The 16653-nt window shown below is 44.8% G+C and overlaps 1 protein-coding gene across 4 annotated transcripts in view; it reads right to left on the minus strand.

Annotated features, from left to right (window-relative positions):
* NBEAL1 (neurobeachin like 1) overlaps positions 1 to 16653 on the minus strand; it is a 155157-nt gene that overhangs the window by 59460 nt on the left and 79044 nt on the right. For all 4 annotated transcript variants that reach the window (XM_048484982.1, XM_048484984.1, XM_048484983.1 and 1 more), the window contains 9 exons: positions 14595 to 15175; positions 12337 to 12469; positions 11580 to 11699; positions 9230 to 9533; positions 8592 to 8677; positions 6371 to 6460; positions 3975 to 4143; positions 3603 to 3736; positions 994 to 1153 (listed from right to left, as the gene is read on the minus strand). In XM_048484982.1, the coding sequence (XP_048340939.1) occupies positions 994 to 1153; positions 3603 to 3736; positions 3975 to 4143; positions 6371 to 6460; positions 8592 to 8677; positions 9230 to 9533; positions 11580 to 11699; positions 12337 to 12469; positions 14595 to 15175 (1777 nt within the window). The remainder of the gene's footprint in view (positions 1 to 993; positions 1154 to 3602; positions 3737 to 3974; positions 4144 to 6370; positions 6461 to 8591; positions 8678 to 9229; positions 9534 to 11579; positions 11700 to 12336; positions 12470 to 14594; positions 15176 to 16653) is intronic.

The raw sequence follows: 16653 nt of genomic DNA on the forward strand, positions 1-16653 counted from the left end.
TGTTACTTGAAAATATTATTTATATAGACTCAGTGAATATGTTACTGTGGTTATATTTAATGAGACAGATGATTAATGATATAAGTTTTTGAATATATAAATGTGATCTGAGAGATTTGTTACAGATAGAGTGCATCAGCTTGTGTAGTTTATCCCATGTTCTTTTTCAAGAACCAACGAACGGTTTGGCGACTCAGAAGACTGTAATTCAGTGTGCTTAAACAAATAATATTTACAGAAAAAACTCGTTGGTTGTATATTATTTCCAACAATACAATCATAGACCAGATAGAAGCCTCTTTCAAACTCTGGGCATCACAATACACGCAGAAAATTTCAATAAGCCTGAAGTGAAATAATATGGGTTGTAAAGAACAGGACAATACAATCTCTGGTTTGGTTACTATTAGTTCATCTGGAGAAAATGGCACCTTTGGAAGATGGACTCTATGGCATTCTACCCCATTGAATTTTCTCTCCTCCCCAAACAGAACTGACAACTGTACTATCAGGGTTGCCACAGGTCAACTGCAATTTGACGGCAGGTCCAGCTGGACCATCCTGGTGTCAGACTCTCGAACGTGGAAATAACAGAGACCGTAGGAAAGTCCTAAAGCAGCTTTATTCTGTAAACGAAGAGTAACAATGCAAAGCAGGATCTGAGCTAGAGAGCTCAGATCCCGGACCTATATCCTTTAACCTCCCCGTTTCGCCCCACACCAAATGTCCACTACAGTCTCTGCAGCAATTGTACTACAAAGCTTCAAAGAACCTGGGAACCTTTCACACCTCTTTGTAGATGGGCTGGCGCCAGGAGATTGCTAGGAAGGGAAGAGGGAAACAGGAAAGCATTTACAGGAGAACATTTGCAATTCACACACAGCAAGACATCTAGGTACTGACAGGCATGGTCCTGACACCTGGTTTGGAACCAACCTTCTATGCACATCGAACAATGTTGCACTCTCGTTGTTAATATGGTGCCAACCTTACCAATTCTAAATGGGAAGTCTCCACGGTTCCAGATACTGAAGTCAAAAAGTAGATACTGATACATCTGCTGCAGAAGTTGTGTGTTTTTGGCCACCGAGCCCTGTTCTATAAGTAACTGGATGGCCATCAGGACATTCACATCCATGAAGCTGCTTGGCACCTGAAAAGACACGGACAAAATATTTCAGATGTAACCTAGTAGGAATGTTTGCCAAAGAGATTTTTTTAAGGCAATCATTTTGTAGGAATCCGTTTACACATGACCAGTTTATTTTCTTGTATCATGTGTTTACTGAAATGCTACAGTGGTTCAGTGCCTTGCTGAGACTGTGGTAATTTCTGGAATGTTGAGAAAAGAAAGAAGCCACCATCACAAAATGGCTGCTGTGGGTGGTGCAACCATCTATCGAATGGCTACTGGGGCCAATAACATGTTGGCAGCTTCCAAATCAAATAATTCTCCTACGACGCAGCTAGAAGTTTTCCGAAGAGATGGCTGCCGCAGACAGAAAGGTAATGATGTTACCTGATCTTTTCTCATTCACCTCTCCTGATCTATTCTCATTCTCCTCATCTGATGAGGTGAATGATAGCAAGGATTGGTCCTCTGCTTCGAGGGAGAAGGAAATTGGACACTGGGACACACAGCAGCCATATTCAGGATCATTTTCTTATGCACTGAGCTATATTCAACAAATTGCGATGAAGGGACACAGATTTCCCCCATGTTCCCCTTGTTGCTTAGAGTCACAGGACCCCACAGGAAAAAAATCCCACATTTATCAGGAGGCTGCAACAGTGGGACTGGGCAATTTGACACCCCAACTCTTTCAGCATGTCAAACCGAAAGACGGTAACCAAACCACTTTTACAATTCCATGTTTTTAATCATGGGACAAAATCGCTTTTCCTTCCAAGCCTCTGCTCTCCTGTTCATCAACAACCAACAGATGAATTAAACTCCCCTCAGATTTGTATATTTTTTTCATTCCAGCATTTCATTCAGCCTGCTGGAAACTGATTGGTCCAGGGAGAAAAGAGGGTGGAACCTTCTCCTGTCCATCACAACCACCATGACAAGATGGGCCCTCAGGACCATCACTGAAGTAGGGGTTCAACTGCTAAAGTAGTCTTCCTGCCTTTGGCTCCCACAAGTACTCTGGGGTTAGTTGAGTACTTCTTCTCTCAGGGGCCAGCCCAGCAGTGAGACTCTTGGGTTTGCTATTAGTTTGGGGAAAGCAAACCAGGATAAGCAAGAAATTATCCTCATATGGGTGCTGTGTGGTTTCTGGGCTGTATGGCCGTGTTCTAGCAGTGTCTAGCTGGACAGAGATACTTCAGAGGATCCTCTGAAGATGCCAGCCACAGATGCAGGCGAAACGTCAGGAGAGAATGCTGCTAGAACACGGCCATACAGCCCGGAAACCACACAGCACCCAAGTGATTCTGGCCGTGAAAGCCTTCAACAACACAATTATCCTCATAGCTTCTAACTCAAGATGTTGATAAGTAGCAGGGGGGTATAGGGCCAACGGTAACATCCAAAACTGCCGTTATGAAAGCACACAGCTCTTCTGTTGGTAAAAGATAAAAGAGCAATTTCTGCCAGTTTACTGCTCTCATTTTTATCCCTAGTGCTTCCTTGGGTTGCTCCCAGGAGCAGAATTTCAGACAAGTTCAGTAAGGGGGGGGGGTGTCAAGGAAGACCCAACCTGCTGTTTTGACTCCACTGTGGCAATTCACATTCAACTGGTAGCTGACTCCACTGGAGGCAATTCACATTCAACCCCATCTTTTAACTGTATATCACTGATCTATACAGGAGCCAATTTGTTCCGATTCAGACCATCAGAAACATACTTTAAGCTGTTCAGGCAATTAAAAACTCCCTGAGCTTCAAAAAAAACATGGTGCATACCCATTGTGGGCATATCAGCAAGCACAGCACACTCAAAAGTTTAAATCAGCATAGAGCAGTGGTGGTGAACCTTTGGCACTCCAGATGCTATGGACTACAATTCCTATCAGCCCCTGCCAGCATGGCCAATTGACCATGCTGGCAGGGGCTGATGGGAATTGTAGTCCATAACATCTGGAGTGCCAAAGGTTCGCCACCACAGGCATAGAGCCTAGCTGGAAAACATGGAGGGGGGCAGTGGTTCAAAGGCAGAGCACGTACTTAACATGCAGAAGGTTCCATGTTCAATCCTCGGCATGTCTGTTTTAAAAGGATCAGGTAGGAAGTGAGGTGAAAGACTGTCTGAGATCCTGTATGGCTGCTGTCAGTCTGAATTGGCAATACTGATTTTGATGGCGCTATGATCTGATAGGGTAGTTTCATGTGCAACCAACACTATGGAGCATGGAACTGTGCAGAACTTCCCTACTACACAGTGGCACACAGCTGCCTGCAAGAGCCCCCCTGTTGGTGGCCGCCCAATCTGCATGGCACCAATGCGATTTCTGCACAGCCGCCCAGCTGCATGGCTTACAGGAAACATTGTGTGCAACTAACAATATACCAAGAATGACGGCTTCGCAGCACTACTTAATCCAACTGCTAGCAAGAAAGATTTGGAATGTGCCCACACACATAGTTTTTTCCTCACATTTTGCAATAGAGCTCCTAAGGTGGCGACTCCGTGCGTGTGAACGAGGTTTTCCTGGTTGATCGGATGCCTTTGAATGAAGTGTTTGATTACCAAAATGAAAGTCGCAACTATGTTCTTCTCCAAGCGAGCCTCTGCAAAATAAAAATACAGCCTTTACACATTTTATTTTAGAGTCAAGGAATATTCATTCTTTCTATTAATTAATTAATTAATTGATTGATTGATTGATTGATTGATTGATTGATTGATTGATTAGATTTATAGGCCGCCTCTTCCCCGGAGGGCTCGAAGAGCATTTTAGTCTCACTGTTCCCTTCAATCGCAGAGAAAAGGTGACAGTGCTATTTCAAGAAGCAGTCCTTTCCCTACCTGAAGCCTTGGTGGAGGATAACACCACCCAGTCTCCTTCCACTGGCGTTGCCAGTTCGGGAGGCAGAGACTGCCCGTCTGTCCTCTGAGGCACCTGGTCACCAAGGAGGCTGATCTGCTCTAGCAGTGGGAACAGCACGTTTAATCCACCTACACAATTGATCATATCCTTGAAAAACCAACAAGGAAATGGGGGAGGGGGGGGGGGGAGAAAGGAGAAGAAAGGCAAGAGGGAGGAAAGTAAACATTTGAAACCAACAACAACAAAATATTTCTAAACAGCCGCAACGATAAGCAAACTAAATTCTCCTTGATCCAGCTGGGCAGAGATACTAACACAGTTTGTAAGCGTAAATAAAAATAACTATGAGTGTATAAATAAGAACTTAAGAACTAGCCTGCTGGATCAGACCAGAGTCCATCTCGTCCAGCACTCTGCTCCTCGCAGTGGCCCACCAGGTGCCTTTGGGAGCTCACGTGCAGGATGTGAAAGCAATGGCCTTCTGCTGCTGCTGCTCCTGAGCACCTGGTCTGCTAAGGCATTTGTAATCTCAGATCAAGGAGGATCAAGATTGGAAGCCATAGATCGACTTCTCCTCCATAAATCTGTCCAAGCCCCTTTTAAAGCTATCCAGGTTAGTGGCGTGCTTGAGGGAACTCAAGACCCAGACACTACTCACCTGGGTCACATGGGGGTGCATTTGCCCACCTGTTCATCCACCCGTCACCCCTTGTCACTTGCCCCTCTCGATCACTAGTTTGCCACTCACTCCACTTGCCCGCCTGCCCACGCCACTCACTCACAGGGAGCTCACAGGCAGGAGGTGAAAGCAATGGCCTTCTGCTGCTGCTGCTCCTGAGCACCTGGTCTGCTAAGGCATTTGCAATCTCAGATCAAGGAGGATCAAGATTGGTAGCCATAGTCAAGATTGGTAGCCATAAATGCACATATGAACAATCAACAAGGTAGTGTGTAAGGTAAACAATGAAACAAGGCAACGCATTACACACAGGGCTCAATGTTTAGAGAAATAATATTTAGACATTGAGCCACAGCCCTGTGTGTAACGCATTGCCTTGTTTCATAAAAACACATATGTTCATGTTGGCATGTCTGTTGCTCACTCTGGGTTTCTGGTACAGCATAGCCGCTGAAAGAGCCAATGGCGGCTCCCGTAGAAGTCAGTGTCTCCCGTTGATTTCTCTGGTAGAGATATTTATGCCTACAGATAGGAATCTTGCTAACATGGAGGCTCAAAAGTTCATCCTTCCCCTGGGGCCAGAACCATCTGCCTCAGGAGAGTTAGCATGGTGCAGTAGTTAAGAGCAGGTGGACTCTAATCTGAAGAACTGAGTCTGATTCCCCACTCCTCCATATGAGTGGTGGGCTCTTAGTCGGTGAACCAGATTTGTTTTCCCATTCCTCCACATGAAGCCTGCTGGGTGACCTTGGGCTTGTCACAGTTCTCTCAGAACTCTCTCAGCCCCACATACCTTCAAGGGTGTCTGCTGTGGGGAGAGGAAGGGAAGGAGTTTGTAAGCCAACTTGAGTCTCCTTACAGGAGAGAAGGGTAGGGGATAAATTCAAACTCTTCTTCTGTATTGATGTCCCATTTTTGTTATGGTTTCATCTCCCTATTCTGTAAAAATGTATACCTGAGTGTGGGCCTAGAAATGATAGAAGGAGTTCTCTATAGATTAATTTACTTCTGAAGTAAATGAAGTCCATCCCTTCTCCTAGCATTTTTCAAACCACTGACCTTCTGAAGCACTTCCAAGACATTGTAAGTTATAAATCTACCCAGCTTCCTTCTTTCTGTTCCTATTGCCTCCTTATATAACTCTCACTAGCTCCTTTAACTCTTCGTCATTTTTGCAAAACACTCACACCAGGATTTGACACTGGTCCCAGAACATATTGCTATTTCACATGATACTCTCTTGTGCTTTTTAAGCCAGAGGTGGGATCCAGCAGGTTCTCACAGGTTCCCGAGAGTAGGTTACTAATTATTTGTGTGTGCCGAGAGGGGGTTACTAGTTGGTGATTTTGCCACGTGATTTTTGCCCTAGTTATGCCCCTCCTCTCAGCAGTAGCGCGCAAATCTTGAAGCAGTCTAGCAGGAGGTGCACCGGCGTGCGTGGCAGCCTGCGCCTGCGTGCATTCGTTTCCCGCCCAAGGACTGGCGCAGCGGCTGCGTCCTTGCCACTGCCCCGCCCCCGGAATGCCCGGCCACGCCCCCGGAATGCCCTGCCCAGCCCCATTGGCGCTACACCACAGTTTGAATCCCACCACCATGGGAACCTGTTACTAAAATGTTTGGATCCCACCACTGCTTTAAGCACTCTGTTTAGCAAAAATCAAGCAACTTTTAAAGGAGGCTATTGGAACTGTTTACCTTGATGTCCCAGTTCACAACTTTGTTCCCGGTTAGCCTTCCATGGAAAAGATTTGGGGAAAGGTCAAGACATATCGGGCTTCTGCAAGCCTGCCAGAAGAACACAGAAAACAGGCACCCATGATATTTCGCGAACAAGAATTTTAATGACACTTAGGTTGAGAAATCAAACAAACAAAAAGAGGCTTGTTCGCGATGGGCAAGAATCTGGTTTGGTTCTGTACTCCCGCCCTCCTATTATGTGCGCAGCACAACTGAAAACTTCCTGTTTTTGGAAGTCTTCCGTTTCCTGTGCCACCTAAGCATGGGTGTCTGAACAAAAGGGGAGTTGGTCTCCACCCCCAAGTCAGGATTCTAAAACCACATCTTATTCTGGTTTCGAATCCCAATTCATGGGAAGAAAGCGAGCTTTTCAACAGATATCCACCTTGCCATGATACAGTTCAGAGACTAAGGATTTCTGAAGCTAGGAGGCCCCATGCATGAAGATGCGTGAAGACGTGGGCTATGACATGGCCATTCTCACCACGAACTTCTGTTCCCAACTCTGGGATGCAGTTTTTTTTTTAAAGTCTTAACTTATAAAGACTAGAAATGCAAACATTTTTGAAAAAGGTTAAGAAGCAGATGGGAGGAGAAATCTTGGCCTCCGGAGCTTGGCAGCAGCTACTAAGCCCACCCTCGGACACATGGAAAATCCTTTCTCTTCTTCCAAATTACGGAGCTCTTCAGTAAGTCTACACCAGCCATTCTCAACCAGGGTACCATGGTACCCTGGGGTGCCGTGAGCATGTCCCAGGGGTACTGTGGCAACACTACCGCCCCCCCCTCATTTTTGTGGTGTCTCCCACTGGCGCCAGCAAGGACATGGAGCTGGCCCATGGGGCAGGGCCTGCCACAAGGTCAGCAGCCACCCCCCACCCCCCCAGTGCTTCCCTTCACCCTGGGAGGGAAGCAGGAGGGTGTGGCAAGCAGGGGCAATGGGAGGGGAAGGTGGAGGGTGGCGGCAGGAGTATCGTGAGATATGAAGAGTGAGGTCAAGGGTACCCTGACCTCAAAAAGGTTGGGAAACACTACCAGGCGGTTCTGAGATTTTGACCTTGAGAGTCAGCCCCTGCCAGCATGGTCAATTGGCCATGCTGGCAGGGGCTGATGGGAATTGTAGTCCAGAACATCTGGAGTGCCAAAGGTTCACCACCACGGACTCATTAGGAAACAGAGGCAAAGCAGAAGTGCTGCAAATAAATAAATGTGGTGGATCTATCCATTTAAACATTGACTGATCCCTCCCCGATTGTGTAAAATAAGGGGTTTGAAGTAAGTAGCAAAAGCAGATATGCAGCTGAGTAGTAGGAACTGAGAGGTGCCAAAATCCTTTTAACAGAGGGACAATGAATGGGAATTAGTAAGTGCAGCTCTTCCCAGAATGGAGGTGAACATCACCAGGTTAAAAATAAAACAAGAGCACAAAACTTCCCATTAAGCCTCTATGAAAGGGATATTACTTCTCGAGGTAGCCGGCCAGCCTACATGAACTTGATCCTCCAAGCAAGGTTTCAATGCTCCCTGCCACTTTCCTTCTTCAGCTCTAATAGCAAAAGTAACCCCAGTTGAGCGCAGGGAAATACACAGCCTGTGCTACCCCTTTGTTGTTGGCAATGGGCCAAGCCCTTCTCTTCCCCTGCCTTCCTATGTGATTGGAAGCTTCCAAGTGCAAACACGTATGATCTTAGGCCCCTTCTAGTATGATCTTAGGCCCCTTCTGCACGTGCAGAATAATGCACTTTCAATCCACTCTCAATGCACTTTGCAGTTGGATTTTACTGTGCGCAATAGCAAAATCTACTTGCAAACAATTGTGAAAGTGGATTGAAAGTGCATTATTCTGCATGTGTGGAAGGGGCCTTAGACTGATAAAAAACGGAAAGAGTGTTTAGAACATCCCAAGGAAGAGCATCTCTACCTTGAAAGAACACAACGAATTCATTCTGCTCAAGGACTTCTCTCACTACTATTTTTCTATGGTTTAATAGAATGCTACTCCTGAGTGCACCCTTCTAAATCCACTGGCTTAGAAAGTGCTTAGGAAGGTACTGCTAGTCTCCCAGATTAAAAAGAGAAGCAAGAAATCCTAGTTCATGTGAGTCTGTTGGTTTTTTTTACAATACTATGTTCAATTTGCACATGGACAACTAGGCGAAAAGCGTCTGTTGACTGCTACCTTTGGAGCATAGTGAAGGAGAACTTTGCTAGACCAATCTACCATCTCAGCCTCCTGGGATTTCCATGGAGTTAAGCAGTTGGGACCTTCAAAATATGAAAAAACATTACAGTGAATTTCAAATTTGGCCCAACAAGTCTGATTACACTATTGCAAATACAGATAATCTTGAAATGTTCCTTGGTAAAAAGAGACAGAGAAAGATGTGCGGACATAAGGGTCTACGCCTCTAGCTCATGGGATTATGCAAGGGTAGGATTCTAACTCAAGAAGAAGCTGGGACCCCACAGATAATTATGGTGGCCCCACAGATTACTATGTGGCCGCCACAAAAACAAGACAAAACACACCATAAACCAGACTAGTACAACATGTCACAAGTACTTAACAATAATTAGAAATATATCTACAGCCTAGTTAATAATGTCTGTACAAAACCCTTGAAATTTAATTTTCTACATAATTCCATGGCTTTCTGTCAACCTAATACAATTAAAATGTTAAACATTAAGAACCCAACAGGTCTACACTTTCAAATAACTAGGTGAATAATGTCTGCCCTAAACTCCACCTGTGGGATATGGACAAGTATCTGTGTCATTCATGTATGGAAGACAAGCAGTCCTTGAGTGGCTTACCTGCCAGGTATAATGCTTTCACATGAGAAGGCTGCAGGGCTTCATGAAAAATGATCACAGATCCAAGTTGGCCTTCTAAAGAGGTGGGGCATCCCCATTCACAGTCTTGAGTTCCGGCCGAAATCAGCTTAGTGACCAGTTCCGGTTTCCCCAGCAGCCCACCCCAGCTACCCGCAGAGAGAATTCCACCCAAGGATGTCCGATGAGGTATTACAGGTGAAGCAAAAGGTGGGTCTGGAATCTGGGATGGTGGAGGAGTCGTCGTCCTTTGGCCAGCAGAACCAATGCCACAAGAAACAAAAGGCTGCAGATTCCCCCATGTAAGATGAAAAGAAATGTATCAACAAATTACACCCGGTTCAACAAATTACACCCATTTTAAAAGATATCTGCAGGTACTGGAAGTGAGATCATTTCTTTCCAAAAAAAGGGCATCTCTGATGCTCAATCTGGAATTAGGAAAAGGGATTTCATGACACAGGTAACACCAGTCCTTCCACAGGGTCAAATCTAAAAGCAACACAACCTCCAAACCCAGTCTTAAAGTTGTGTGCAACCCCATCTTTTCAGTCTTTTAATGGGTTTTATTAGACTTCATTGGGTTTGGAAGGCATTTGGGGTTTTATGGTGGTTTAATATAATAGGCACAATCCTTTGATACTGGAGAGAATAAGGATCCATCAAGACTTCTTGACTTTTTATCAAATTCAGGGGCCCCCAAGGTGCGAACGTGAAAATATTTCAGGCATTAAAATGCAAATATGTAACAGATATTTAAAACAAAATATAAACACATCTCAATTAAATAGCAGGGCAGACGATGGCCCATCGAGTCTGTTCACACAGCGGCCAACCTGGTACCTTTAGAACCGTGGTGGCGAACCTTTGGCACTCCAGATGTTATGGATTACAATTCCCATCAGCCCCTGCCAGCATGGCCCATTGGCCATGAATTGTAGTCCATAACATCTGGAGTGTCAAAGGTTCGCTACCACTGCTCTAGGAAGTCTATAAACAAGACACCTGCAGCAGCATTATCCTACCTATGTTCCACAGCCCCTGATATAATAGGCACGCTCCTCTGACACTGCAAAGAACAGGTATGCATCAAGACTAGTATCCATTTTAACCATGGATCCTTCCACGAACATGCCTACTCCCCTCTTAAAACCGTCCAGGTTGGCAGCCATCACCACAACCGGGGGCAGGGAGTTCCACAATTTAACTATGCATTGTGTGAAGAAATACTTCCTTTTGCCTGTTCTGAATCTCTCTCACTTCAGCAGATGCTCCCATATTCTAGTGTTACGACAGAGGGAGAAAAGCATCTCCCAATCCACTCTCTCTAGTCTACGCCGTGAATAATTTTATAGACCTCTATTGTGTGTCCCCTTACCGGTCTTTTCTCTAAGCTAAGCAGCCCTAAGTATTTTAACTCCTCCTAAGCGTTTTACCACTTTGGGATGAACCTGAAATACATTCACTCTCTCAACAAAAAGTAGGATGCGCACACATGACGACATGTCCATTTCGCAAGCCTTTACTTTGAAGTAGTTGACTCTTGATGACCTATAGTGGTTGCCCATCTGTTCACAGGCACAATTTAGAGTGCTGGTTCGTACATTTAAGGACACCAACCAGGACTGTAGTTTTTTCATCTCTGGACCGCCTGGTAGAACACTCCATCAAGTGAGAGCCAGGCCCTGTGGGTACAATTCTGCAGGGCCTGTAAGATGGAGCTGTTCCACAAGGCTTATGGTAGAGGACAGCAACCATATTTAACTGGTTGGCTTTCCTTTCCCCCCTTCCTTTCCCCTTCCTCCTTCCCTTCTTTTCAATATATGGCGTGAATGCTGATTTTATGGGGGATATAGTTCACATTTTTTATTGTTTTGTTCCTCTTGATGGAGGTTAATGGTGCCAGGATGTAGATGAGAATGTTTTATTAATTTTACTGTCTATAAATTGATGTTGTAAGCCACTCTGTACCTGTATGGGGAACAGTGACCTATAAGTTAGTTGAATGAATGAATGAATGAATGAATGAATGAATGAATGAATGAATGAATGAATGAATGAATGAATGTTCACAGATGCTCTATCTACGGTAGCCATGGAACTGACTGTATGCATTACAGCAGCCAACTCCCTATTGAGAAGGACATGGTAGGTGTCATTCAGAAGAGAATATTTTTTTGTTTGCCCCTGACAACTGTCATTCATACTTAGGCTGTTTTGTTTATTTTGGACTATTATGACCTAGGGCTTCAACAATATATACTAAATTCTTTTATGAAAACCTGTAATTCAGGATCTTTATTCTATCTGTTATGTATAGTAGTAGACTTACTTCATTCATGGCAGGAAATCTGAGCGGTGCAGAGATCTTCAGCTGCCCATTCACATAAATGTAGACAAGGCTTTGCCCAAAGGGCCTTTTCCCAGGCATATGAACAATGCTTATATGGTGCTGTTGAGAAATTGGATCACACCATTCAGTTAAGTCCCCAGTGTTATTTCCATAAAACAATCAAATGCAGCTAGTCCATGTGGGCTTCTCAATTATAAAGTATACCAAGGACGAGCTTTTCCATTCATCCCCGAATGCCGCCAAGCAAACAAAAGAAGCATCTCAGTGGACTATATATCTCAGAACAAGGAAAAACAGGTCTGTGATTTACTCATAGACCAGATAGAAATATAGCCGACCTGGGCTGAAAGAGATCTAACTGAACCATTCGGCTTTGCATACTGTTTCCTAAACTCCTAACTAGCAGCTAAAAATTCCCCCTCAGACTTCCACTATTTATGTCCACTGTTATATTTAATCACTATTAATCACTGGTGAAATGAATGCAAAGGACATGTCTAAACACACCCAGAGCAGATTCTAAACAGTTGGATGTCTTCATTTTAACCACGGTCGTACATCCTGAAACAACCTTGACTGAATGGAATGGTGGAAGTTAACAGAAGGCAAAGAGAAGATTGTGAGCACACTATGATGTCCTTTGCTCTCTCTCAGGCAATTCGCACAACCTCTTTGCGGAAACCCAGCACGCATTTTTAAAACCGCTTTGCTTGTATTCTTGAACAGCCCCTCTTACCCAGAGAGAATCGCAGAAGCAGTGATCTGAGAGCATCACAGTAGCATATTCCTTCTTTGTACACACAGCAACCACCAGCGTTCCAGTGCAGGTAATGAATGCTTCAAAGCCCATCCCGCTTGCTGTAAAAAAGCTACAAAAAGGGGAAGAGGTCGCTTCTTAAAGAAGGTGCATCAATTGCCTGGAAATACACATGCAGTAATCATCCACTCTCCCCTCGAAATTCAAGTGACGACTCTGTCATATTGAGGCAAATATTTCATGTGCTAAGAGCTGTCAGGTTGTACTGGGGGCAGGGAGGTCTTCCCATCAGTGTGGTAACCCTGAGACTCATGTTGTAAGCAGTTGTGGAAAGTGGTGTCAAGTTGCATCTGACTTATGGCAACCTTGCAGGGCTGTCACGGCAAGAGACTAATTGAGGTGGTTTGCCATTACTGCCTTAGAGAATCAGAATCGCCTGAAACGGCAATCTCTTATCAATGTCAGCATGGCCAATTGGCCATGCTGGTAGGGGCTGATGGGAATTGTAGTTCCTGAACATCTGGAGAGCCGCAGGTTCCCTACCCCTGGTATAGAACTTCTGGACTTCCTTGGAAGTCTCCCATCCAAGCATTAAACGAGGTCAGCCCTATGTAGCTTCTGAGATCTGACCAGCCTAGGCCATTTTGGAAATAGTGCATGCATGTAGAAGGAGAGAGCGGCCTGCATGATAATGTGGGATTATCTTTCATAACAGGGTCCACCATCTTGATTTTTACCCTTGATCGGATGTAGTCCCACCCTGTAATGGATTGGAGGCTAACTTCTTGCTTTGGGCTGCATTTTCCTCAGACTTCAAAAAAGAAGGTTACAACATTACCTTGTACAAATATAGCATGAATTCTGCAGTAGACTCTCTTCACTGGCTTACAAACTAAATTCCCAGAATTATATTAGAAGCAGCCGGTTTGTTCTGATGCACAGAACAGGAAAATGAGTCATTAATCTCTTCCAGCCATTAAACAAAAATAAACAAAAAACCCCAAATTATAGTACTAATTTGTTATGTGTTTAAATGCCTTTTAAGAGGGAAAAATACAAGACATATTTTGAAGGCAGCCTGTTTGAAGCTGAAGATATTTTTAGAGATCAAATCAATGATAAGAAAGGGAAATTGCATCATTAGTTGGCACATGATTGAAGCATTTTTCATTGCCACTGCACATACTATCTCATATACTATCTCAGAAATATTCAGATGGCTATTCCTAATTTTTATGCAACTGTTTGAACCAGCAAAACAATGGACTCTTCTAGCTCTGTCAGTTAACTCTCTATTTAGAGCCATTCCCTGGTTACAGGCTACATACCCATTTTGAAAGAACAAATTAAACATACCAGCTTCTTTATATGGTGGGGATTTGTGTTATCTCAGAAGTATGACCCCCCCCCCTTTCCGCAATTTACCTCAGGGTATCTTATCAGCACCACACATTACAGTGGCCTCATCTAAGCACCCACCATTCATTGTGAATTACCAGACCAAGTAAAAGAAGGTGTTTTTACGTAAGTATATCTTCAACAACACAAAATGTACCTAGAGAAGAAAGTGTCAACTGCACAGAACAAATGCCTGGTCTGACAGATTCTGATACTATAGTGTTGTTAAAAAGCTGATCTCACACTGGTCAATGACTGAGTGGGAGAGTATCTGGGAGCCCAATTTTTTAAACAAAGAGTATGCTGTGCATAATAGAAGAAGAGTTTGGATTTATATCCCCCTTTTCTCTCCTGCAGGAGACTCAAAGGGGCTTACAATCTCCTTGCCCTTCCCCCCTCACAACAAACACCCTGTGAGGTAGCTGGGGCTGAGAGAGCTCCGAGAAGCTGTGACTAGCCCAAGGTCACCCCGCTGGCATGTGTGGGAGTGCACAGGCTAATCTGAATTCCCCAGATAAGCCTCCACAGCTCAGGCGGCAGAGCTGGGAATCAAACCCGGTTCCTCCAGATTAGATAAACGAGCTCTTAACCTCCTACGCCACTGCTACTCAATTAGATACTCAAATATATAAAATAATAGGCTCACAAGTAATATATTTCACTCCCATGAGTGCCCCCACCAAACAGATCAAAAAAAATCCACAAAATGAGGCCACCCAGGTTTGCAAACAGGATTGAGTTTGAAAAGAATCTGAGAACTCAAAAGGGGAAGGAATACAACAAAAGAGTTAAAAAGTACTGAGATCAAATAACACAGTAGCCATTCTGGATTGATATACCTGTAAAGTTGTTTCCTCTTGCCACCCTTGCTATTGGCACTGGGACTCACTTGGTCTTGGTCCAGGCATAGCCAAGCACTGAAGGAAAATGCAGAGCCCGGCCACCTCTGGATAGATGGCACTGCAATGCCCGCCATGCTGTGGGAGAGGTCAAAATACTGCAAGGCGTTGTCCAGTCCTTGTTTTCGGGCCATTGTGAGGATTGCACGCATGACAGGCACAACATAAGGGTGAGCCTTTTTCGGGTCTGTAGTCCTCAACAGCATGATGAGCTGGTGCAGTTCTTCCGAGCTCATGGACTGACTTCCCAAGGACCCCAAGAGGGCTATCAAGTTCTCGGCGCATGTCCCATGTAGCAAAGAGTGCCCGTTGAGTGTCTCGATGATGCGAGTGACCATGCTCATATTGACGCACGTGGCACGGCTCTGCCTGTTGATGCAGCAGATTCGCTTCAGCCAGTTCGAGACGAAGACCTGAAGGTCGGGCGACTCTAGTTCCGGAAGCCACTGGATCAGCAACAACAACGGGTGGACATTACTTATGCCCAAGATGCCAACTGATGTGTGGTCACCTTCAACAGCCTTTGGGAAAAGAAAACACAACGACAGCTAGCAAGTAAGAGGTAGGAGAGAAGAAGAGTTTGGATTTATATCCTGCCTTCCCCTCCTGTAAGGAGTCTCAAAGTTGCTGACAAACTCCTTTCCCTTCCTCTCCCCGCAACAGACTCCTTGTGAGGAAGGTGGGGCTGAGAGAGTTCTGAGGGAACTGTGATTAGTCCAAGGTAACTCAGCAGGTTTCATGCGGAGGAGCAGGGAAACAAATCCAGTTCACCAGATAAGAGTCTGCTGCTCGTGTGGAGGAGTGGGAAATCAAAACGGGTTCTCCAGATTAGAGCCCACCATTCTGAACCACTATACCCGTGGTGGCGAACCTTTGGCACTCCAGATGTTATGGACTACAATTCCCATCATCCTTTGCCAGCATGGCCAATTGGGAGATGGGGTTTCGAAGGTATGATGGCCCCAGACTGCTCAAGGCCTTAAAGGTCAGAACCACAACCTTGAATGTGATCTGGACTTCCAGCATGGCCAATTGGCCATGCTGGAAGGGGATGATGGGAATTGTAGTCCATAACATCTGGAGTGCCAAAGGTTCGCCACCACTGCACTATACCATGCTGGCACACCAACAGATTTACGCTCCGAGCTACCAAGTGAAACCACCAACTATAGTTCTGCAGCAATTTAAAGTAAGAGATTTATTATGGCATTTTTATTTTTTTATATTTTATCAAACGTATACCTTGTCCATTCCTTTCTGGGTCTGGGCTATAGACGTCTTACAGTAAGTTAAAACACAATATTAGTAGCGTAAAACATACTTAACATTAAAACCCAACATTCATGATGGCACACTATATAACACCAACCAGCCTAAACAACCAATTTGTCCTTTATCTTGAGGCAAGTCAGTTCTATTTATCAGGTGGGGAAAGGGGAGGAAGTGCACAGATGAAATGCGCTAGGTAAGGGAGACTGGCTTATCATTTGGACTCGTGGATGGTCTCAACCAAAGGCCTGGTGGAACATCTCTGTCTTGCAGGCTCTGCGGAGCTGGTTAAGGTCCCACAGTGTCAGCTGACAGAGCGTTCCACCAGGCTGGAGCCAGGCCTGAAAAAGCCCCGGCTCTGCTTGAGGCGAACCAAATGCCCTTGGGTAGAGGTGGGATCCAGCAGGTTCTCACCAGTTCCCAAGAGTGGGTTACTAATTGTTTGTGTGTGCCGAGAGGGAGCTACTAATTGGGTCTGCTTTTCCGTTAGAAATCCCATTAGGTCCAAAAATCATAAAGTCCTGTTGTTTCCTATGTGGCTGGTTAGCGAAGGTAGAAAACGGGATCATTCTCCCTGTTGGGCTGTTTTAAAAACATGTTTTAGAAATATGGTCAAGTTCCTTGTTTCAGGAAAGTATCCTTCTTTTGATTTCTAGAAACAAAATTAAGTATTTGAAAGTATTAAGTATTCGACAGGCAGTCAATTAGAGGAGAAGTAGTTGTTTCTGTT

The sequence above is a fragment of the Sphaerodactylus townsendi genome, linkage group LG02 (genome assembly GCF_021028975.2).
Source record: "Sphaerodactylus townsendi isolate TG3544 linkage group LG02, MPM_Stown_v2.3, whole genome shotgun sequence".
Taxonomy (NCBI): Eukaryota; Metazoa; Chordata; class Lepidosauria; order Squamata; family Sphaerodactylidae; genus Sphaerodactylus; species Sphaerodactylus townsendi.